Source organism: Sceloporus occidentalis, unplaced genomic scaffold, assembly GCF_023333645.1.
Source record: "Sceloporus occidentalis isolate IW3139 unplaced genomic scaffold, rSceOcc1.0.p SCAF_357, whole genome shotgun sequence".
Lineage (NCBI taxonomy): Eukaryota > Metazoa > Chordata > Lepidosauria > Squamata > Phrynosomatidae > Sceloporus > Sceloporus occidentalis.
In genome coordinates, this window is record NW_028317337.1 from 480,730 (window position 1) to 506,773 (window position 26,044).

General features: G+C 50.8%; 1 protein-coding gene across 1 annotated transcript in view; it reads right to left on the minus strand.

Annotated features, from left to right (window-relative positions):
- LOC149273987 (atrial natriuretic peptide receptor 2-like) overlaps positions 1–26,044 on the minus strand; it is a 68,667-nt gene that overhangs the window by 40,510 nt on the left and 2,113 nt on the right. The window contains exons 2-5 of the mRNA XM_089505960.1: positions 10,177–10,376; positions 8,909–9,022; positions 6,934–7,069; positions 6,043–6,137 (exon numbers count right to left, since the gene is read on the minus strand). Of these exons, the coding sequence (XP_089362086.1) occupies positions 6,043–6,137; positions 6,934–7,069; positions 8,909–9,022; positions 10,177–10,376 (545 nt within the window). The remainder of the gene's footprint in view (positions 1–6,042; positions 6,138–6,933; positions 7,070–8,908; positions 9,023–10,176; positions 10,377–26,044) is intronic.

Sequence of the window (26,044 nt, forward strand, 5' to 3'; positions counted from 1 at the left end):
GAGGGGCTCTTATCAGGAGCCTGGAATGGCAGCAATGTCAGTAAGAGACCCCTGAGGCCAGCAACGCCTGCACAGTGACCTCATGCCCTGCGGGCATGTACTGACTCAACTATACATCATACACGGCCCTCTCGCTGATTTATCTATACATTATACAGGGGGCCGGTCACTGAATTATCTATACATTATACAGGGGCCGGTCACTGATTTATCTATACATTATACAGAGGCCGGTCACTGATTTATCTATACATTATACAAGGGGCCGGTCACTGATTTATCTATACATTATACAGGGGGCCAGATCACTGATTTATCTATACATTATACAGGGGCCAGATCACTGATTTATCTATACATTATACAGGGGCCGGTCACTGATTTATCTATACATTATACAGGGGCCAATCACTGATTTATCTATACATTATACAGGGGGCCGGGCAATGATTTATCTATACATTATACAGGGGCCGGTCACTGATTTAACTATACATTATACAGGGGCCGGTCACTGATTTATCTATACATTATACAGAGCCCCTCTGCACGTCTCCTTCTGTTTAATGTTATTGTTCACTTTCTGTTGTATCGTTAGCGCTATATAAAATATATATAAATAAATGTAATCTTGCCGTGCGTGGCATTTAAAGGGTGCCCCCTGCAGTATGTGGGATCTCATTACCTTTTGTGAGTTTATACCCCCCACATCCTGCAGGGGGCAGCAACAGTCATACTCATGGCCAAGTGACCCGGGGGGGAGGGGGGGCATGGGTGCAAATGCCCCAGAGGCTGGTCATTTGTGAACAGTTTTTGACTTGCAGGGGGAGGTCACATGATGTGAGGTTCCGTGACCCGGGTAAAAGCCAGGCAGAGTGTGAGCTGCCAGAGAGGTAAACAGTGCTAGAGGGTAAGGGAGGAATGTGTGTATAATGTGAATGTGTGTGTGAGCATGGACATGTATGTAAGTGTTTGTGTGTTAGCATGGATGTGTGTATGTAAGTGTTTGTGTCAGGACTCGGGTGATCAGGTCGGGTAGGAGCCCATGCGCAGGGGATACTTGGGGTTCAGTATGTAACCCACGGTGCATGATTATGCAAACAAAGACACCACAAACAGAAATCCAGGTAATGCAGTGTATTTCATGTATATAACAGGGCCAGCAAATAAGGGTAATATAGTCTAAGCAAGTAACCGGACGTATGGCAAAATAAAATACAGGTAATAAGTCTTTTGGCAGGGAGCCCGCTTGGAAGGGCGCAACAGACAGAGAGCCCGCTTGGAAGGGCGCAACAGACAGAGAGCCCGCTTGGAAGGGCACGAAAGGCACACAGCCCGCTTGGAAGGGCACGACAGACAGAGAGCCCGCTTGGAAGGGCACGACAGACAGAGAGCCCGCTTGGAAGGGCACGAAAGGCACACAGTCCGCTTGGAAGGGTACGAAAGGCACACAGCCCGCTTGGAAGGGTACGAAAGGCACACAGCCCGCTTGGAAGGGTACGAAAGGCACACAGCCCGCTTGGAAGGGTACGAAAGGCACACAGCCCGCTTGGAAGGACACAAAGCAGGGAGTCCACTTGGAAGGACACAATAGCAGGGAGTCCACTTGGAAGGACACAATAGCAGGGAGTCCACTTGGAAGGACACAATAGCAGGGAGTCCACTTGGAAGGACACAATAGCAGGGACCCAGGAACAGTACAGGTGCAGAGCCACAGCAGGAAGGTCCATAGACTTCAATACAAAGGCCCTGACTAAAGGGCAGGGCAGGTTCATAAAGGCAGGGTAATCCAGGTAATAAGGCCCAGCTGGATGTAGACTAGGGCTCAACCCAGGTAACAAGGCACACCTGAGTTCTGAGTGCTCCAGAGGGTGGAGGGTGGCCACTAGTGGTTGCAGATGTAAACACCACAGGTATTAAAAAAGCCATGGTTCAGGCAGCGAAATATTGGTTCCTGACAGTTTGTGTGTGTGAGCATGGACATGTATGTAAGTGTTTGTGTGTTAGCATGGATGTGTGTATGTAAGTGTTTGTGTGTTAGCATGGATGTGTGTATGTAAGTGTTTGTGTGTGTGAGCATGGACATGTATGTAAGTGTTTGTGTGTTAGCATGGATGTGTGTATGTAAGTGTTTGTGTGTTAGCATGGATGTGTGTATGTAAGTGTTTGTGTGTTAGCATGGATGTGTGTATGTAAGTGTTTGTGTTAGCATGGATGTGTGTATGTCTAAGTCAGGGGTGTCCAAGTTTTTTCTGCAGTGGGCCACTTCATCAGAATTGTATACGTGCGCGAGCCGCACTCATATTTCACTGTGAGAAAATATGGCCTTTAATAAGATATGCAGATTAAAGTAAATGACGCAAAACCTTTACTTTTCCTCTCACTGATTTCTGGGCCTACAAATTCAGGATTCTGGATAAGTAAAAATAAAATAGTTCTATTTATTTTAGGGATGCACTAAAATGAAAATTCTGGACCAAAACTGAAAATTCAGGGTTCACTTAGCCGAAACTGAAAATGACCCCACACACACTTTTAATAAAAGTAAGTTACACACCAAAATTGTACAAAAAAATTATATATTATGATTAACAGCAATCTCAGGCATACCCAGATTCCAGCATGTACTGGTTGGCTGGGCATTGTATTTTTTGTCCAATTTTAGTGTGTAACCACACTTTTATTAAAAGTAACACACCACAATTGGAGAAAAAAAATCAACAATATGACTTGGCATGATGGGAGCGTGATTGTTAACAGCAAACACACTCTTTTTATACCCAGGCAACCAGTGAATGCTGGAACCTAGGCATGATGGGACTGTGATTGCTGTTAGCAGATTGCCGTTAGCAATTACACTCCTATCGTTCCAAGTCAGCCAATACGTGCTGGTACAGGGTGGCTGTAAGTGCTGGCTGACTTGGCATGATAGGAGTGTGATTGCTAACAGCAATCACAGTCCCATCATGCCTAGGTTCCAGCACTTACACATCCATGCTATCACACACACACAAATTCATTCATTCACAGACTCATTCCCTCAATCAGACATACTCATTCACACAACCTCCCCCACCCCCTTACCTGCTCTACAGCTCTCGATGCCGCTCACAGACTTCAGCAGGGGGCGCGGCCTCCCTCGTTCTCCCCACAGAGGAGGCGGGACTGGAGTAGAGAATAGACCCTCCCACAAGTAAGCAGCAGGGCTCTTGTGATCCTGGCTGCCGATCTCACGCGGGCCGCACCTCGAGCGGCATTTGGCCCGCGGGCAGCATGTTGGACGCCCCTGGTCTAAGTGTTTGTGTGTTAGCATGGATGTGTAAGTGTTTACGTGTTAGCATGGATGTGTGTATGTAAGTGTTTGTGTGTTAACATGGATGTGTGTATGTAAGTCTTTGCGTGTTAGCATGGATGTGTGTATGTAAGTGTTTGTGTGTTAGCATGGATGTGTAAGTGTTTGTGTGTTAGCATGGATGTGTGTATGTAAGTCTTTGCGTGTTAGCATGGATGTGTGTATGTAAGTGTTTGTGTGTGAGCATGGATGTGTGTATGTACGTGTTTGTGTGTGAGCATGGATGTGTGTATGTAAGTGTTTGTGTGTTAGCATGGATGTGTAAGTGTTTGTGTGTGAGCATGGATGTGTGTATGTAAGTGTTTGTGTGTGATCATGGATGTGTGTATGTACGTGTTTGTGTGTTAGCATGGATGTGTGTATGTACGTGTTTGTGTGTTAATATGGATGTGTAAGTGTTTGTGTGTTAGCATGGATGTGTATGTTGTGTTGGTAAGCTAGCGTGTATGAGTAAGTGTATGTGGTCGTACCGGGTAACTCTCCAGTCACTGAGCAGCACTTTGTCACACTATCGGAGGTTAGGTTATTGGGGGGGTTAGGGTATTGGGCGAAAACTCAGCGACAGACCCCCGAGTCCTGCGAAAACTCAGCGACAGACCCCCGAGTCCTGCGAAAACTCAGCGACAGACCCCCGAGTCCTGCGAAAACTCAGCGACAGACCCCGAGTCCTGCGAAAACTCAGCGACAGACCCCCGAGTCCTGCGAAAACTCAGGGTCAGACCCCCGAGTCCTGTGAAAACTCAGCGACAGACCCCGAGTCCTGTGAAAACTCAGCGTCAGACCCCCGAGTCCTGTGAAAACTCAGCGTCAGACCCCAGAGTCCTGCGAAAACTCAGCGAGAGACCCCGAGTCCTGCGAAAACTCAGCGTCAGACCCCGAGTCCTGCAAAAACTCAGCGTCAGACCCCGAGTCCTGCGAAAACTCAGCGACAGACCCCCGAGTCCTGCGGAAACTCAGCGACAGACCCCCGAGTCCTGCGGAAACTCAGCAACAGACCCCCGAGTCCTGCGAAAACTCAGCGTCAGACCCCGAGTCCTGCGAAAACTCAGCGACAGACCCCCGAGTCTTGCGAAAACTCAGGGACAGACCCCCGAGTCCTGCGAAAACTCAGCGACAGACCCCCAAGTCGTGCGAAAACTCAGCGACAGACCCCCGAATCCTGCGAAAACTCAGGGACAGACCCCGAGTCCTGCAAAACTCAGCGACAGACCCCCGAGTCCTGCGAAAACTCAGCGACAGACCCCCGAGTCCTGCGAGAACTCAGCGACAGACCCCCCCGAGTCCTGCGAAAACTCAGAAACTGTCAGACTGCAGATAAAACTCAGACTAAGAGATACGATATTTATCCAAACAGAGCTTCCCGGCCAAGGCGGCCTCATAAAAAGAGTCCTGTCTACTCGTGGAAAGGACTCTTGGGAGCGCAGATCGGCCCCATATGGCCCACTGAGTCTGTAGAGACTCAAACCTTACTCATTCCTTAGATTCAGGAGCTATATCTCCGTGCATGTTTAATACTCTCACTGTATCAGCCTCTACCACTTGTGCTGGGAGGCTGTTCCACTTATCTCCCACCCTCTCAGTAAAGTAAAACTCCCTTCCGTTCCATCTCAGTCTCTGACTCTCTAGTGTTAGATTCCGCTCTCTCGTTGTAACTTTTCTCCTCGTGTGAAATTAATTCCCTCCCGTCCTTTATTAACCCCTTTATCGATTTAAATGTCTTTCTCCTCTCTCCCATCCTCTCTCTCTCTTTGCATTCCTGTCTCTCTCTCTTTTCTGCCCTCGTCCCTCTCTCTCCCATCCCCTCTCTCTCTTCTCTGCCTGTTTCACTTTCCCATCCCCTCGCTCTCTCTGTATCTGCCCTCGTAACTGTCTGTCCCATCCTCTCTCTCTCTCTCTCTCTCTCTCTTTTCTCCCATTCTATCTCTTCTCTCCCCTGTTCCTCTCCCTCTCTCTCTCACTCCCCTCGTCCCTCTGTCTGTCCCATCCTCTCTCTTCTCTCCCCTCATCCCTCTGTGTGTCCCATCCTCTCTTCTCTCCCATTCTATGTCTTCTCTCCTCTGTTCCTCTCTCTATCCCATCCCTCCTCTCTCCCTTGTCTCTTTCTCTCCCATCCTCTCCCTTCTCTCTACTCTCTCTCTCTGTCCCATCCCCTCCCGCTTTTCTCTCCCCTGTCTCTTTCGCTCTCTCTTCTCTCTCCCATTCCACCCCCTCTCTCTTATTTCTTATCCCTTCTCTCTCTTCGCATCCCTCTCTCTCTTTTTTGCCCTCGTCCCTCTCTCTGTCCGGTCCCCTCTCTCTGCTCTGCCTGTCTCACTCTCCCATCCTCTCTCTTCTCCCTGTCTCTCTCTCCCATCCCCTCTGTGTCTTCTCTCTCTTCTCTTCCCCGAGCTCCTCCCCATTGTCAGACTTGCCGACACTCTGCACGTTTGTCGATCTGTCCCCCAGCCTGATCTGAGTGATATTCCTGTGATATGACCAATGGCCCTAAATGCCACAAACCAATCATCCTCCCCGTCTGAGACCATGGAAGGTTCCAGTGACCCCGGGGGCCCCGGCACAAATTGGAAAGGCTGCTCCATCACCTACCTCCAGACTGCCTCTGAACCATCAGGTTCGGCGAGTCAGGAGCAGGCACGGAGTTCACAGAACGTGACCTAATGTCACCGCGGCCTGAATGTAAAGCGTCTCACCATGAAGTCTCCAGCCTGGTGGTCGCTCATGGCCCACAAGTCGAAGTCCGTGTTCCGGTCGTTGCCGTTGTCCATGCTGACCGTGCCGGTGATGCCTGGGAAATAAGGAGTCCTGCGGTTAGACATGGTCACCCTGCCGGCTCTTGTACCAAACTAACCCTCTCGTGTTGTGTGGAGTGTTGTAGAGTTGTGTGGAGTATTGTAGAGTTTTGTGGAGTGTTGTAGAGTTGTGTGGAGTAGTTGTGTAGCGTGTTGTAGAGTTGGGTGGAGTGTTGTGTGGAGTGTTGTAGAGTTGGGTGGAGTGTTGTGTGTAGTGTTGTAGAGTTGTGTGGAGTGTTGTAGAGTTGTGTGGAGGAGTTGTGTGGAGTGTTGTAGAGTTGTGTGGAGTGTTGTAGAGTTGTGTGGAGTGTTGTAGAGTTGTGTGGAGGAGTTGTGTGGAGTGTTGTAGAGTTGTGTGGAGTGTTGTAGAGTTGTGTGGAGTGCTGTAGAGTTGTGTGGAGTGTTGTAGAGTTGTGTGGAGTAGTTGTGTGGAGTAGTTGTGTGGAGTGTTGTAGAGTTGTGTGGAGTGTTGTAGAGTTTTGTGGAGTAGTTGTGTAGAGTGTTGTAGAGTTTTGTGGAGTCTTGTAGAGTTGTGTGGAGTAGTTGTGTGGAGTGTTGTAGATTTGTGTGGAGTGCTGCAGAGTTGTGTGGAATGTTGTAGAGTTGTGTGGAGTGTTGTAGAGTGGTTTGGAGTATTGTGTGGAGTGTTGTAGAGTTGTGTGGAGTAGTTGTGTGGAGTGTTGTAGAGTTGTGTGGAGTATTGTGTGGAGTGTTGTAGAGTTGTGTGGAGTAGTTGTGTTGTGGTGACAGCTCTCCTGTAGCCGTGTGACGTTTCACACGCCGCGGACACACCTTGCATTTTGCGACCCTGGATCTTCTGTACAATGCGAAGTCCGTCCTTCTCCGATCCGCCCTCGGCCAGGGTTTCGTTGAGCGCGTGCGCGTACAGCAGGGCGCCGTCATAGAAACAGCCCGCGATGAAATTCATCTGAGGGGAGAGGCCAATAAAATACCTAGAACCCTACGACCCATGCGCTTAACACTCACGGAAGGGCAATAAACACGGCTCAGTGTTACCTAGAACCCTACGACCCATGCGCTTAACACTCACGGAAGGACAATAAACGCGGCTCAGTGTTACCTAGAACCCTACAACCCATGCGCTTAACACTCACGGGAGGGGGAGGGCAATAAACATAGCTCAGTGTTACCTAGAACCCTATGACCGATATGTTTAACACTCACAGGAGGGCAATAAACACAGCTCAGTGTTACCTAGAACCCTATGACCCATGCGCTTAACACTCACGGGAGGGGGAGGGCAATAAACACTGCTTAGTGTTACCTAGAACCCTATGACCGATATGTTTAACACTCACAGGAGGGCAATAAACACAGCTCAGTGTTACCAAGAACCCTATGACCCATGCGCTTAACACTCACGGGAGGGGGAGGGCAATAAACACAGCTCAGTGTTACCTAGAACCCTATGACCCATGCGCTTAACACTCACAGGAGGAGGGCAATAAACTCTGCTCAGTGTTACCTAGAACCATACGACGGATTTTCACACAAAGTGTGACTCTCATAGAAGACTCATCAATACATGGCAGGCAGGCCCGGACAGGCCATCGGCCATGGGCCGGGCCGCGGCAGGGCCGGATTGACTTAGGGGCTGATAGAGCTGCAGCTCTAGGCGCCTACCTTAAAATAGGCCCAGTCAGGACCGAACTGACTGGGCCTATGCGGGCTCTACGGCCGCATTAACGCAGGGCATAAGGGGCACTTGCCCCTTAAGCCCGCCGCAACTGTGACCTGGTCCGCCACTCTAAGGGGCTGGGAAGCCCCCATCAGGGCCGGCCTTACGGGTGTGCGGCCGCAAGGGTTTAAATTAAAACATCGGGGGGGGGTTGTTGTTTTTTTGTTTTACTTTATTTAACATCCTCTATGTTAAATAAAGTTTTTGTTAACTTTATTTAACATGGAGGAAGTTAAATAAAGTTAAAAAACCCCCCTGATGTTTTATTTAAGCCCTGTGCGGCGGCAGACCCCTAAGGCCGGCCCTGGTGGGGGCTGCCCGGCCCTTTAGAGTGGCGGACCTGGTCGCAGTTGCGGCGGGCTTAAGGGGCCCTGCATAGGCCCAGTCAGTCCGGTCCTGACTAAGCCTATTTTAAGGTAGGGGCCTGGGGCTGCAGCTCTATCAGAACCTTAGTCAATCCGGCCCTGCCGCGGGCCCGGTAGCAGTTGCTGCTTGCTCCGGCCACAAGGTAAGTAGGGTGAGGGAGGGGGGTGCAGTGAGAAGGGGCAGAGGGGGGTTAGATAGTGAGAAATGGGGAGAGGGGATAGCTAGTGAGAGAGGGTACATAGTGAAAAGGGGGAACATAAGGGGGAAGGGGCAGATAAGATGGGGAGAGGGGGTAGTGTGAATGCGTATGAGAATGAATGAATAAATGTGTGGATGAATTGTGTGAATGCGTATGACAATGAATTCATGTGTGGATGAATTGCTTGAATGATTTGTGAGACTGCATCAATGAATGTGTTAGTGATTTGTGTGAATGAGTAAGTGCAAAGATGGTACATGAAGGGTGGGCTTTAACAAAAAATAAATAAATAAACAAACAAAAATGGGTTGCTCAGGCTTAAATGCCCGGACCTATTTTTTGTCCCAGTCCGGGCCTGATGGCAGGGTATGGATGGTAAATGGCTGAATGGATAACGGAATGGTTGAGAGACGGTGGCAGAAGGCTTCTAGTGGGGCCCCTCAAGGATCAGTCCAGTCGCGCCCCCCCCCCCGAGTTTTTAGGTCATACGGTTACCTACTCACCAGAGAATAATTGAGATCCACTCCAAATTCCTGCTTGGATCTCTGGATCAGATTCCTCTGGAATTCAAAGTATTCCGGATTCTCAGGTTCATGGTATGAGATTACGAGAACTGTCTGTAGAGAGACGAGAAAGACAGAGAGGACCTTAGCAGGAGAGTGCCGGCTGCACTGAAGACAAGCACTACATACGGCGAGTAAGAGACAGACATACATGTGTCTGCGTGTGTCTTAGTGTATGCTGTTACAGTGAGTGTGTGAACATATGGTGTTAGTATGTATGTGTGAGCCTTATGGTGGTAGAGCCTGAGTGGGTGTGTGTGTGTAAGTGTGTGGTATTGGAGTGAGTGTGTGTGTTTTCGTGTGTGAGTGTTAGAGCAATTTGTGTGTTAGTCATCCGCAATTACAGTCTGAATCCTCTATCACAGACTGACTCCTCTAGCATGGTCTGAATCCTCTATCACAGACTGACTCCTCTAGCATGGTCTGAATATTCTATCACAGACTGACTCCTCTAGCATGGTCTGAATCCTCTATCACAGACTGACTCCTCTAGCATGGTCTGAATATTCTATCACAGACCGACTCCTCTAGCATGGTCTGAATCCTCTATCACAGACTAACTCCTCTAGCATGGTCTGAATATTCTATCACAGACTGACTCCTCTAGCATGGTCTGAATATTCTATCACAGACTGACTCCTCTAGCATGGTCTGAATATTCTATCACAGACTGACTCCTCTAGCATGCTCTGAATCCTCTGACACTGAGTCCTCTAGAATGGTCTGAATATTCTATCACAGACTAAATCTTCTATCATCATCTGAATAATTTGTCGCAGACTGAATCCTCTATCGCAGACTAAATCCACTAGTATGGTCTGCCTAATCTATCACTGAATCCTCTAGCATGGTCTGAATCATCTGCCACAGACCGAATCCTCTAGCATGGTCTGAATCCTCTATCGCAGACTAAATCCTCTAGCATGGTCTGCATCCTCTGTCACAGACCGAATCCTCTAGCATGGTCTGAATCCTCTATCGCAGACTAAATCCTCTAGCATGGTCTGCATCCTCTGTCACAGACTGAATCCTCTAGTATGTTCTGAATCCTCTGTCACAGACTGAATCCTCTAGCATGGTCTGAATCCTCTTTCACAGACTGAATCCTCTAGCATGGTCTGAATCCTCTGTCACAGACTGAATCCTTTGCCATATAACAGAGACACAGCACGGAAAAGTAGATATAGCCTAAATAGTGATGTCCTCACCTTGAAGGCCTCCTTGAGGTCCTGCTCCTGGCTGTCGTTGCACTGCCACGGTTTTTTTGCTCCTCGGTTTATATCGGCTCGTAAACTCTCCCCAAAAACATCCACGTAGAAAAACACATAATCACCATTGGTTAACTTCTCCCTGTGAGCGAGCAGCATAATCCGGTGAAGCATTTCCAACGGTCCACAGATATATATAACTGGGAAAAGAACAGAAGCACACATGACTATACATTATACAGGGGCCGGTCACTGATTTAACTATACATTATACAGGGGCCGGTCACTGATTTAACTATACATTACACAGGGGCCGGTCACTGATTTAACTATACATTATACAGGGGGCCGGCTCGCTGATTTAAAGATATAATACAGTTAATGGGGGGATGGGTCGCATGAATGAGGGATGTGAAGGAATAGAAGGGGACGTTGTGGTCTCCATATGTTACCCGAAGACGAGAAATATGACGTTTCACCCTCTGCAGGGCAGATAATAGGACGTTATATAGAAAATGGGGACATTAATAGCAAAAAAATCTCACTGGCAAAACAGATATAATCGGGGCAAAAGGGGCAGCTGCCCAGGGCCCAAACAACCTCAGGGGCCCAAACAACCTCAGGGGCCCATCCAGAGCTGTCCCGAGTGTCAGAGGAACTCTGAATCTGAGGGAAATATTTTTAACCCCCCTAGAGTGACCACATCGGCCATGTTTTTCAGGACACATATAATTTTCACACATTGCTGTCCGGGCCCACACAAAGTGCTGCCCTGCAGTATGTGGGATGTATAGCCTTATGAAAAGGAAACCAATAAGTCAGTTATACATCCTCCATACTGCAGGGCAGCATTTTATTCAGGTTGGTCAAGAGGTTTGTTCCATGTTCTTGATGAAGACATCTCACTCCCCCTGCCTCAAGTGGTTTGGTCCATGATCCTGAGACTATATTCCTATACCACCCCCTCCCTCAAGTGGTTTGTTCCACGGTACTTCCTGTTTGCAGGGAGTGCTTCATGTGCCAGGTCATTTCCAGGACAGTAAGGGACTGGGGGTAATTGTACCGGGTGAGGGCCATGCGCTCTGTGATTGGGGGGTAATTGTACCCGGTGAGGGCCGTGTGCTCTGTGATTGGGGGTAATTGTACCCGGTGAGGGCAGTGCGCTCTGTGACTGGGGGTAATTGTACCTGGTGAGGGCCGTGCGCTCTGTGACTGGGGGTAATTGTACCCGGTGAGGGCCGTACGCTCTGTGACTGGGGGTAATTGTACCCGCTGAGGGCCGTGTGCTCTGTGACTGGGGATAATTGTACCCGGTGAGGGCCGTACGCTCTGTGACTGGGGGTAATTGTACCCGGTGAGGGCCGTACGCTCTGTGACTGGGGGTAATTGTACCCGCTGAGGGCCGTGTGCTCTGTGACTGGGGGTAATTGTACCCGGTGAGGGCCGTGCGCTCTGTGACTGGGGGTAATTGTACCCGCTGAGGGCCGCGCGCTCTGTGACTGGGGATAATTGTACCCGCTGAGGGCCGTACGCTCTGTGACTGGGGGTAATTGTACCCGGTGAGGGCCGTACGCTCTGTGACTGGGGGTAATTGTACCCGGTGAGGGGAGTGCGCTCTGTGACTGGGGGTAATTGTACCCGGTGAGGGGAGTGCGCTCTGTGACTGGGTGTAATTGTACCCGGTGAGGGCCGTGCGCTCTGTGACTGGGGGTAATTGTACCCGCTGAGGGCCGTGCGCTCTGTGACTGGAGGTAATTGTACCCGGTGAGGGCCGTGTGCTGTGTGACTGGGGGTAATTGTACCCGGTGAGGGCCGTACGCTCTGTGACTGGGGGTAATTGTACCCGCTGAGGGCCGTGTGCTCTGTGACTGGGGATAATTGTACCCGGTGAGGGCCGTGCGCTCTGTGACTGGAGGTAATTGTACCCGGTGAGGGCCGTGCGCTCTGTGACTGGGGGTAATTGTACCCGGTGAGGGCCGTCCGCTGTGACTGGAGGTAATTGCACCCGATGAGGGCCGTACGCTCTGTGACTGGGGGTAATTGTACCCACTGAGGGCCGTGCGCTCTGTGACAGGGTAATTATACCCGCTGAGGGGTGTGCGCTCTGTGACTGGGGGTAATTGTACCTTCTGAGGGCCGTGCGTTCTGTGACTGAGGGTAATTGTACCCGCTGAGGGGCGTGCGCTCTGTGACTGGGGGTAATTGTACCCTCTGAGGGCCGTACGCTCTGTGACTGGGGGTAATTGTACCCGCTGAGGGCCGTACGCTCTGTGACTGGGGGTAATTGTACCCGGTGAGGGGAGTGCGCTCTGTGACTGGGAGTAATTGTACCCGGTGAGGGGAGTGCGCTCTGTGACTGGGTGTAATTGTACCCGGTGAGGGCCGTGCGCTCTGTGACTGGGGGTAATTGTACCCGCTGAGGGCCGTGCGCTCTGTGACTGGAGGTAATTGTACCCGGTGAGGGCCGTGTGCTGTGTGACTGGGGGTAATTGTACCCGGTGAGGACCGTACGCTCTGTGACTGGGGGTAATTGTACCCGCTGAGGGCCGTGTGCTCTGTGACTGGAGGTAATTGTACCCGGTGAGGGCCGTGCGCTCTGTGACTGGGGGTAATTGTACCCGGTGAGGGCCGTCTGCTGTGACTGGAGGTAATTGCACCCGATGAGGGCCGTACGCTCTGTGACTGGGGGTAATTGTACCCACTGAGGGCCGTGCGCTCTGTGACAGGGTAATTATACCCGCTGAGGGGTGTGCGCTCTGTGACTGGGGGTAATTGTACCTTCTGAGGGCCGTGCGTTCTGTGACTGAGGGTAATTGTACCCGCTGAGGGGCGTGCGCTCTGTGACTGGGGGTAATTGTACCCTCTGAGGGCCGTGCGCTCTGTGACTGGGGGTAATTGTACCCTCTGAGGGCCGTGCGCTCTGTGACTGGGGGTAATTATACCCGCTGAGGGGCGTGCGCTCTGTGACTGGAGGTAATTGTACCCTCTGAGGGCCGCACTCTCTGTGACTGGGGGTAATTGTACCCGGTGAGGGCCGTTCGCTCTATGACTGGGGGTAATTGTACCCGGTGAGGGCCGTGCGCTCTATGACTGGGAGTAATTATTCCTGCTGAAGGCCGTGCGCTCTTTATCTGCGTCTCGTTCACAGACCCCAGCAAATTGTTACAGGGAGATAAGGACAGTCTCTGCAGAAAAGTGCTCTGTATCTGTCTCTATATCTGTCTCTGTATCTGTCTCGTGCCTGTCTCTTTATTCTTTATTGATTTGTTGGCATCTGTCTCTCTCCTTTGCCGTGTCTCGTGCAGCGTCTGTGGACTGAAATCTGTCTCGTTTCCATATGGCATCACTTTACTTTCCCCTGAGACTGTCGGTCCAGAGGCATGGTGTGTGTGCGTGTGCGCCCCTCTGCTTGGCCATGTGCAAAGCACATGCAATACACGGAACCATATATGACGGCGATATATATGATGCGATATACACATAATAATAACACACATTGTACAGCGCTGCGGAGTATGACGGCGATATATAAATAATAACACACATTGTACAGCGCTGCGGAGTATGACGGCGATATATAAATAATAACACACATTGTACAGCGCTGTGGAGTATGACAGCGATATATAAATAATAACACACATTGTACAGCGCTGCGGAGTATGATGGCGATATATAAATAACACATTGTACAGCGCTGCGGAGTATGATGGTGATATATAAATAATAATAATAACACACATTGTACAGCGCTGCGGAGTATGACAGCGATATATAAATAATAACACACATTGTACAGCGCTGCGGAGTATGACGGCGATATATAAATAAAAATAACACACATTGCACAGCGCTGCGGAGTATGACGGCGATATATAAATAATAACACGCATTGTACAGCACTGCGGAGTATGATGGCGATATATATAAAAACACATATTGTACAGCGCTGCGGAGTATGACGGCGATATATAAATAATAACACACGTTGTACAGCGCTGCGGAGTATGGCGGCGATATATAAATAACACACATTGTACAGCGCTGTGGAGTATGATGGCGATATATAAATAAAACATATTGTACAGCGCTGCAGAGTATGATGGCGATATATAAATAATAACACACATTGTACAGCGCTGCTGAGTATGACGGCGATATATAAATAATAACACACGTTGTGCAGCGCTGCGGAGTATGATGGCGAAATATAAATAACAACACACGTTGTACAGCGCTGCGGAGTATGATGGCGATATATAAATAATAACACATATTGTACAGCGCTGCAGAGTATGACGGCGATATATAAATGATAACACACATTGTACAGCGCTGCAGAGTATGACGGTGATATATAAATAATAATAACACACATTGTACAGCGCTGCGGAGTATGACGGCGATATATAAATAATAATAACACATTGTACAGCGCTGCGGAGTATGGCGGCGATATATAAACAATAATAACACATTGTACAGCGCTGCGGAGTATGGCGGCGATATATAAACAATAATAACACATTGTACAGCGCTGCGGAGTATGGCGGCGATATATAAATAATAACACATTGTACAGCGCTGCGGAGTATGGCGGTGATATATAAATAATAATAACACATTGTACAGCGCTGCGGAGTATGGCGGTGATATATAAATAATAACAATAACACACATTGTACAGCGCTGCGGAGTATGACAGCGATATATAAATAATAATAACACACATTGTACAGCGCTGCAGAGTGTGATGGCGATATATAAATAATAACACATTGTACAGCGCTGCGGAGTATGATGGCGATATATAAATACTAACAACACACATTGTACAGCGCTGCGGAGTATGACGGCGATATTTAAATAATAACACATTGTACAGCGCTGCGGAGTATGACGGCGATATATAAATAATAATAACACACATTGTACAGCGCTGTGGAGTATGACAGCGATATATAAATAATAATAATAACACATTGTACAGCGCTGCGGAGTATGACGGCGATATATAAATAATAATAATAACACATTGTACAGTGCTGTGGAGTATGACGGCGATATATAAATAATAACACATTGTACAGCGCTGCGGAGTATGATGGCGATATATAAATAATAATAACACACATTGTACAGTGCCGCGGAGTATGACGGCGATATATAATAATAATAACACACATTGTACAGCGCTGTGGAGTATGACGGTGATATATAAATAATAACACACATTGTACAGCGCTGCGGAGTATGACAGCGATATATAAATAATAACACATTGTACATCGCTGCGGAGTATGACGGCGATATATAAATGATAACACACATTGAACAGCGCTGCGGAGTATGACGGTGATATATAAATAATACTAATAACACACATTGTACAGCGCTGCGGAGTATGATGGCGATATATAAATAATAACACATTGTACAGCGCTGCGGAGTATGACGGCGATATATAAATAATAATAACAAATTGTACAGCGCTGCGGAGCATATCTCGGGGGGTGGCGGTGGCAGCATATCTCGGGGGGAGGACAGTGGCAGCATATCTCGGGGGGGACAGTGGCAGCATATCTCGGGGGGGGCAGTGGCAGCATATCTCGGGGGGGGCAGTGGCAGCATATCTCGGGGGGTGGCGGTGGCAGCATATCTCGGGGGGGGCAGTGGCAGCATATCTCGGGGGGGGACAGTGGCAGCATATCTCGGGTGGGGGAGAGACAGAGTGGCAGCATATCTCGGGGGGGGACAGTGGCAGCATATCTCGGGTGGGGGAGAGACAGAGTGGCAGCATATCTCGGGGGGGGCAGTGGCAGCATATCTCGGGGGGGGACAGAGTGGCAGCATGTCTATTAAAAAAATGTTTTCTTTAAAAAAGCACCAAACTTTTAGGGTGCAGCCTATACACGGGGGCGGCCTATATCCGAGCCAATACGGTAATAATAACACACATTGTACAGCGCTGTGGAGTATGACGGTGATATATAAATAATAATAATAACACACATTGTACAGCGCTGCGGAGTATGACGGTGATATATATAATAATAACACGCATTGTACAGAGCTGTGGAGTATGGTGGCGATATATAAATAATAATAATAACACACATTGTACAGCTCTGCGGAGTATGACGTGATATATATAATAATAACACGCATTGTACAGAGCTGTGGAGTATGGTGGCGATATATAAATAATAATAACACATTGTACAGCGCTGCGGAATATGACGGCGATATATAAATAATAATAACACACATTGTACAGCGCTGCGGAGTATGACGGCGATATATAAATAATAATCACACGCATTGTACAGCGCTGTGGAGTATGGTGGCGATATATATAAATAGTATTAGTTATACATAATGACAGAAACATGATTTTTTAGTAATTATTTTCATGAGATGTAAAGCATTTATACCTGCCAAATCTCCATGTTTAGTCCTTTGCTGTGAACCCTAAGGTTCCCCTCTCCACTCCCCTGAGGACCCCCTCTCTCCCCTGAGGTTCCCTCTCTCCCCTCCCCTGAAGCCCTCCTCGATGCCCATCTCTCCTCCCCTGATGCCCCTCTTTTCTAGGAGGTGGGAATGTTTGCTGGGTATGAGGGGATCGCAGGGTTCTACAGCCCTAAAAGCCCCGATAATGTGTATAGAAACAGCAGGAAACGGCTTTATAAATTATACGGGATGTAGAATGTGTATGTTGCATGTATACAGAGATGTGTGGAGACATGGGGGCGGAGACAGGAAGTAGGAAGTGGAGAAGAACAAGAGAGTAAAAACTAGAAGGAAGGGAGTAGGATTCATGAAGGGTAACAGCAATAAACTGTTTTCATTACAAGGTTAATCTGTCTACCCCATCACTGTTTGAACACCTCTACACGGGGTACATAAACCCCATTATTCTTCTTAATACCCCACTTAGTCACACTTATAGCCCCTGCGCTCTCTGGGGCACTCCGGGCACTCAGTTCTTGGGGCCTCCTCACCCTTTCTGCTTTTCTGTTATGACTGGCTGGTGATGTTTTACGATACGATACGAGGCCGATAGCGCACTTTAAATTTTTCTACATCCTGCGCTTTTTGTTGGCGCACATGAGGCTCCTTCCTATTTGAGATGACGGGGCTGAGCGTAGCACCTCGGGGGGGGGGGGGCGTTTCTATCTGCAGAACCCTTCAAATAGGCCAGATGTAGAGCCGGCAAACTGGTGCCCGGGTGGCCCCCATTCCCAGCGTCCCCCATGGGTAGCCCCCATCCATAGCGTCCCCCATGGGTGGCCCCCGCCCCTAGCATCTCCCCGTGAGTGGCCCCGTCCCCAGCATCTCCCTGTGGGTGGTCCCCAGCATCTCCCCGTGGGTGGCCCCCGTCCCCAGCATCTCCCCGTGGGTGGCCCCTGTCCCCATCATGTCCCCGTGGTTGGCCCCTGTCCCCAGCATCTCCCCGTGGGTGGCCCCTGTCCCCATCATGTCCCCGTGGGTGGCCCCTGTCCCTAGCATCTCCCCGTGGGTGGCCCCTGTCCCTAGCATCTCCCCGTGGGTGGCCATTGTCCCCATCATGTAACCGTGGGTGGCCCCTGTCCCCAGCATCTCCCCATGGGTGGCCCCTGTCCCCAGCATCTCCCCGTGGGTGGCCCCTGTCCCCATCATGTCGCCGTGAGTGGCCCCTGTCCCCAGCTTCTCCCCGTGGGTGGCCCCTGTCCCCATCATGTCGCCGTGAGTGGCCCCTGTCCCCAGCTTCTCCCCGTGGGTGGCCCCTGTCCCCATCATGTCCCCGTGGGTGGCCCCTGTCCCTAGCATCTCCCCGTGGGTGGCCCTTGTCCCCATCATGTACCCGTGGGTGGCCCCCATCATTATCAGGCTGTGCATCATCCACACAAAACATAAACAGCGTTTCTGGCCTCAGAGCTGGGCTGCGTAGTCTCACGTTATCGCTGCAGCCAGACTTCTTTCCAACAAAACTACAAAGAAGCAAGTCCTGTCATCCGACCCACATTCCCATCATCCACGGACAAGACACTATAGAGAGAGCAGTAACTATACAGACAGGACACTATAGAGAGAGCAGTAACTATACAGACAGGACGCTATAGGAGAGCAGTAACTATACAGACAGGACCTTATAGAGAGAGCAGTGACTATACAGACAGGACACTATAGAGAGAGCAGTAACTATACAGGCAGGACCTTATAGAGAGAGCAGTGACTATACAGACAGGACCCTATAGAGAGAGCAGTAACTGTACAGACAGGACGCTATAGGAGAGCAGTAACTATACAGACAGGACCTTATAGAGAGAGCAGTGACTATTCAGACAGGACGCTATAGAGAGAGCAGTAACTATACAGGCAGGACCTTATAGAGAGAGCAGTAACTGTACAGACAGGACCTTATAGAGAGAGCAGTAACTATACAGACAGGACGCTATAGAGAGAGCAGTAACTATAAAGACAGGACCCTATAGAGAGAGCAGTAACTGTACAGACAGGACCTTATAGAGAGAGCAGTAACTATACAGACAGGACGGTATAGGGAAGCAGTAACTATACAGACAGGACCTTATAGAGAGAGCACTAACTATACATACAGGATGCTATTGAGAGAGCAGTAACTATACAGACAGGACGCTATACAGAGAGCAGTAACTATACAGACAGGACACTATAGAGAGAGCAGTGACTATACAGACAGGACCCTATAGAGAGAGCAGTAACTGTACAGACAGGACGCTATAGAGAGAGCAGTAACTATACAGACAGGACACTATAGAGAGAGCAGTAACTATACAGACAGGACGCTATAGAGAGAGCAGTAACTATAAAGACAGGACCCTATAGAGAGAGCAGTGACTATACAGACAGGACCCTATAGAGAGAGCAGTAACTGTACAGACAGGACGCTATAGAGAGAGCAGTAACTATACAGACAGGACACTATAGAGAGAGCAGTAACTATACAGACAGGACGCTATAGAGAGAGCAGTAACTATAAAGACAGGACCCTATAGAGAGAGCAGTAACTGTACAGACAGGACCTTATAGAGAGAGCAGTAACTATACAGACAGGACGGTATAGGGAAGCAGTAACTATACAGACAGGACCTTATAGAGAGAGCACTAACTATACATACAGGATGCTATTGAGAGAGCAGTAACTATACAGACAGGACGCTATACAGAGAGCAGTAACTATACAGACAGGACACTATACAGACAGGACGCTATAGAGAGAGCAGTAACTATACAGACAGGACGCTATAGAGAGAGCAGTAACTACACAGACAGGACAGTATATGGGGCTCAGTAACTATACAGAGAGGACAGTATATGGTGCTCAGTAACAGACAGGACAGTATATGGCGTTCAGTAACAGAGTAACAGACAGGATAGTATATGGGGCTCAGTAACAGACAGGACAGTATATGGGGCTCAAACTTTACAGACGGACATTATATGGGGCTCAGTAACTTTACAGACAGGACAGTATATGGGGCTCAGTAATTATACAGACAGGACAGTATATGGGGCTCAGTAACAGACAGGACAGTATATGGGGCTCAGTAACTTTACAGACAGGACAGTATATGGGGCTCAGTAACAGACAGGACAGTATATGGGGCTCAGACTTTACAGACAGGACAGTATATGGGGCTCAGTAACAGACAGGACAGTATATGGGGCTCAGTAACTTTACAGACAGGACAGTATATGGGGCTCAGTAACAGACAGGACAGTATATGGGGCTCAGACTTTACAGACAGGACAGTATATGGGGCTCAGACTTTACAGACAGGACAGTATATGGGGCTCAGTAACTATACAGACAGGACAGTATATGGGGCTCGGTAACAGACAGGACAGTATATGGGGCTCAGTAACTTTACAGACAGGACAGTATATGGGGCTCAGACTTTACAGACAGGACAGTATATGTGGCTCAGACTTTACAGACAGGACAGTATATGGGGCTCAGTAACAGACAGGACAGTATATGGGGCTCAGACTTTACAGACAGGACAGTATATGGGGCTCAGTAACAGACAGGACACTATGGGGTAGAGTGAATATACAGTCAGGCTAGTGTAGGGGACAGCAGCATAACGGAGAATGCAGTATAGGAGGCAGAGTGCCTGCATACACTGGACAGTATATATGGGGGGTATATTGACTGCACAGACATTGTGGGATGGGGGAGGTGCAGGGTAACGGGGTAATATATCGCAGGCTGGGCGCCCTCCGCGCTGTATAACATGAAGTATAAATATTCGTAAAGTGTTTCCAGATGTTCCTAGCAGAAAACGGGCTAAAAATGCACAAAATGGAGCGGAGAGGGCGAGCGTTCGCCCAGCGCAGTTGATATGTCGCTTATCGGAAGGAAGTATCGGCTCCCCGGTGACTTTGTATCAGATGCTCGGGCCCCCGGGGCACAGCTTTATTTCGGAGGCTATTTAAAGGTGCCTCTTGTTTCTATTTTTATATCTGGGTTCACAGAAATTCAGCCCCTCCCCCACTCAGTACCAAATCTTTGTGGCAAAAAAGTGCATTTTTGCGGCCAATCTATTTTCTTTAAGTTTAACATCAACGCGTCTTACGAGGACGCTTAACATCAACCAAATATGCATTGTGGCGTTATAAGACTTTCTCCCAGTGCGGCCGCACGTTTGGAGGGCGGGGGATCTGCGCATTTGGAGGGCGGGGGATCTCCGCATTTGGATAGAGGGGCTCTCCGCGTCTGGAGGGTGGGGGCGCCCCCACGTGTTTGGAGGGTGGGGGGCTGCGCATTTGGATAGAGGGGCTCTCGGAATTTGGAGGGCGGGGGCTGCGCATTTGGAGAGAGAGGCGCTCCGCGCTGGGATAGAGGGGCGCTCCACGTTTTTATGCGTTTGGAGAGAGGGGATCTCCGCGTCTGGAGGGTGGGGGGTCTGAGCGTTTGGAGAGAGGGGCACTCCACGTTCGGATAGAGGGGCGCCCCGCGTTTGGAGGGGGGGTTGTGCGTTTGGAGAGAGGGGCGCTTCGCGTTTGGAGGGCGGGGGTGCGCCACATTTGGAGGGCGGGGGGCTCCGCGTTTGGAGGGGCTGTACGTTCAGAGGGTCTCTCGTAGTTCTCCGTTGAACAGACAGAGACATTTTTCTTCCCCATCTCTGGAATTCGTATCTTTAGTGTGAGGATTTGGTTAGTGGCCCCCGGGGGCCGTACCCTGATTAGTAATACTATTAGTGAACATATGGGATACCCCCAGTGACTGAGCCTTTCATTTCGGCTCATGGAGGGATCCCTCCCTCTCCCCTGGGGCCGTGGCACACATCCTGCTGCCTGTCCGGAGCCAGCGCCTCCATCAATACAGACTTGCATTATGTAATGAGAGCCGGCAGAGGCCCACAAAGGGTTAAGCACTTTCTCTCCCCAGAGCACCGGAACAGCATTAACTCCTCCACGGCCGCAGGCTTTTCCTCCCCAGGTCTGTGCGGAGCTGGAGACGTTAGATGGGGATGCACTCCAGGGCCGGTACTGGATGCTAACTGCGAATGCCAGTAACCAGCTACAACCGGCACCCCGCTATGACTAACGACACCGGCACCCAGCTATAACTACCGACCGTTGACTCCGGCACCCTGCTACAACTACTGACTGCTGACGCCGGCACCCCGCTATAACTAACGACTGCTGACGCTGGCACTCCGCTATGACTACCGACCGCTGACTCCGGCACCCCGCTACAACTACTGACTGCTGACGTCGGCACCCGCTATAACTACCGACTGCTGACGCCGGCACTCCGCTATGACTACCGAGCGCTGACTCAGGCAACCCGCTATAACTACTGACTGATGACGCCAGCACCTCGCTATAACTACCGACTGCTGGTGCCGGCATCCCGCTATAACTACTGACTGCTGGTGCCGACACAACGCTATAACTACTGACTGCTGACGCCGACACCCCGCTATAACTACCGACCGCTGACACTGGCATCCCGCTATAACTACTGACTGCTGACGCCGGCATCCCGCTATAACTACCGACCGCTGACACTGGCATCCCGCTATAACTACTGACGCCGGCACCCCACTATAACTACTGACCGATGACGTCGGCACCCCACTATAGCTAAAGACCGCTGACGCCGGCACCCCGCAGACGGTACCGACCGCTTACGCCGGCACTTCACTAGCGAACACTGACTCCGGCACCACGCTATAACTACTGACTGCTGACGCCTGACGCCTGCACCCCGCTATAATTACCGACCGCTGACGGCGGCATCCCGCTATAAGTACTGACTGCTGGTGCCGACACAACGCTATAACTACTGACTGCTGACGCCGACACCCCGATATAACTACCGACCGCTGACGCCGGCATCCCGCTATAACTACCGACCGCTGACGTCGGCACCCGCTATAACTACGGCCCGCTGACGCGGGCACCCCACTATAGCTACCGACCGCTGACGCGGGCACCCAGCTGAAACACTATCGACCACTGAAGCCTGCACCCCGCTGACGCTACCGACCGCTTACGCCGGCACCTCACTGAAACACTAGCGAATGCTGACGCTGGCACCCAACTGAAACACTAGCGACCGCTGACACCGGCACCCAGCTGAAACACTAGTGACCGCTGACGACGGCCCCCACTAACACTGACGACCGATGACGCCGGCACCCCGCTAATACTGCCGAACGCTGACGTTGGCACCCCGCTGATGCTACCGGCCGTTTACGCCGGCATCCCGCTATAACTGACTGCTGGTGCCGACACAACGCTATAACTACTGACTGCTGACGCTGACACCCCGCTATAACTACCGCCCGCTGACGCCGGCATCCCGCTATAACTACCGACCGCTGACGTCGGCACCCGCTATAACTACGGCCCGCTGACGCGGGCACCCCACTATAGCTACCGACCGCTGACGCGGGCACCCAGCTGAAACACTATCGACCACTGAAGCCTGCACCCCGCTGACGCTACCGACCGCTTACGCCGGCACCTCACTGAAACACTAGCGAATGCTGACGCTGGCACCCAACTGAAACACTAGCGACCGCTGACACCGGCACCCAGCTGAAACACTAGTGACCGCTGACGACGGCCCCCACTAACACTGACGACCGATGACGCCGGCACCCCGCTAATACTGCCGAACGCTGACGTTGGCACCCCGCTGATGCTACCGGCCGTTTACGCCGGCATCCCGCTATAACTACTGACTGCTGGTGCCGACACAACGCTATAACTACTGACTGCTGACGCTGACACCCCGCTATAACTACCGCCCGCTGAAACTGGCATCCCGCTATAACTCCTGACCTCTGACGTCGGCACCCCACTATAGCTACCGACCGCTGACTGCCGGCACCTCACTGAAACACTAGCGAACGCTGACGCTGGCACCCAGCTGAAACACTAGCGACCGCTGACGACGGCCCCCACTAACACTGACGACCGCTGACGTCGGCACCCCGCTAATACTGGCGAACGCTGACGTTGGCACCCCGCTAACACTGCCGAATGTTGACGTTAGCACCCCGCTAACACTGCCGCCGGCACCCCGCTGACACTACTGACCGCTGACGTCGGCACCCCGCTAACACTGCCGACCACTGCCGCCGGCACCCCGCTGACACTACCGACCGCTGACGTCGGCACCCCGCTAAAAGTGCAAGCAATGGATACACACTGGTGCCATGACAGCATCCCAGGGGACAGAACCGGGTCTGCAACCACCCCCAATACGAACACTAAGACCATCCACCCATCTGTTACTCAATATTCCAAAAAGTAGCCCGAACTTCCTGCATGCACAGGCATATACCCTGAGGCAGGGCACTTAGGAGGACTGCATCACAGGCCATCTGCCAGTGAGGGGTTAATTGCCCCCTGTGGGCAGGAATGCTATTGTCTGCCCCCTGGGGCAAGATACAGGGAGGTTTAAATAAACAGTGGCCAGACACAGACAGACAGGTGCTGCAGACACACAGACACATATGTTCACGTATCTCATGGAGAAACTATGAGTCTTACCACTGGCTGCCGGGAAGTGGGGGCAGGGAACGCGGCGCCTGCCAAAAATATGTGTCAATAACAGGAGCTCATTGCACAAGGGCAGCTCGAGCGGCACTTCTGGGGTTACATCCTCTACACAACCTTACACGCCGTGCAATACAGCACAACTCTGCGCACCCTCGTGCAACACAGCGCAACACAACGCCGTGCAACACAGCACAACATTGTGCAACGCCGGCCGCGCTCACCACAGAATATCCCAACCACGTTCCCCTATATCACTGTATCCAATACCTGCCAAGTATCCCTGTTTAGCATGGCAAGTCACTCTACCAAATCACAGGTGCCCCTCTCTCCTCCCCTGATGCCCCTCTTTTCTAGGAGGTCAGAATATTTCCTGGGTATGAGTTCTACTGCCCTAAAAGCCCCGATAATGTGTATTATTATTATTATTTTTTTCTTTCTGTAGTACCAATAATTTAGGCAGCGCTTACAGTCCATTTATTCTCGGGGAATTAACAGACTAAGACAAACCGATACATTTGGTGATTAAACAGGGTAAATACAGCACTACAGAATATGATGGCGCTATATCAAACAATAAATAATAATAAAACCTTTTACTAAAGCTCCACCCTCAACCACACCTCTAACCACACCCCCTAAAGCAAAAGTGTGCCCCTTTGGCCATTGAACATATGGGGAGGCGTGATAAGGGACCTGCGCGGCGGGAAACAATCTCTAGCGCTAGAGGCTCATGCGACGTCCGCTAAACCAACGCGGGGAGAGAACAGGAAGTGGCTTCCAACTTCCTGCTCGGGCTGACGGGAGAGAACAGGACACGGCTTACAAATTCCTGCTCGGGCTGACAGGAGGATTCTGATACAGTCTGCGCTGAGGGATCGTGGGAAATGGGCAGAGTTTGCATTAAATACCCCGCTCTGCATCTGCTCGTGTCACAGCCTGAAAGAAGAACATTAAAAAGTAAGAGGCAGCGGCCCCCAGACCTGGAGCCATTTATGGATTTATCCTGGGTGCGTAATTTTCTCTGCATTACCTGGGGGGCCGTAGACCCTAAACAGACCATAAAGTGCACAGATATCTTCTCCAGCACCTTCAGCACTCATGAGTTGGTTCAAACATGTCCTCAGAGTGGTTACAGTGGCCTGTCCCCTGGGGCAGCTGGCAGAGAGAGGAGTGCCCGCTGTGCCACATCTGTGATGGGTAAGCACGGCCAGTGATGCAGAGCAGCAGGGTCAGGCTGGAGAAAGGATGGGGTCGCAACTTAAACAGAGGTGGTGAGACTCCATCCCAGACACATAAACGGGCAACAGGGTACAGGGACACTGAGCTGGGAATAGGTAACAGGGACAGCGAGCCAGGAGATAGGGAACGCGGGTACCGAGCCAGGAATAGGGAACGCGGGTACCGAGCCGGGAATAGGGAATGCGGACAGTGAGCCAGGAGATAGGGAACGTGGGTACCGAGCCGGGAATAGGGAACGCGGGTACCGAGCCGGGAATAGGGAACGTGGGTACCGAGCCGGGAATAGGGAACGCGGGTACCGAGCCGGGAATAGGGAATGCGGACAGTGAGCCAGGAGATAGGGAACGTGGGTACCGAGCCGGGAATAGGAAACGCGGGTACCGAGCCGGGAATAGGGAACGTGGGTACCGAGCCGGGAATAGGGAACGCGGGTACCGAGCCGGGAATAGGGAACGCGGCTACCGAGCCGGGAATAGGGAACGCAGGTACCGAGCCGGGAATAGGGAATGCGAACAGTGAGCCAGGAGACAGGGAACGTAGGTACCGAGCCGGGAATAGGGAACGTGGGTACCGAGCCGGGAAT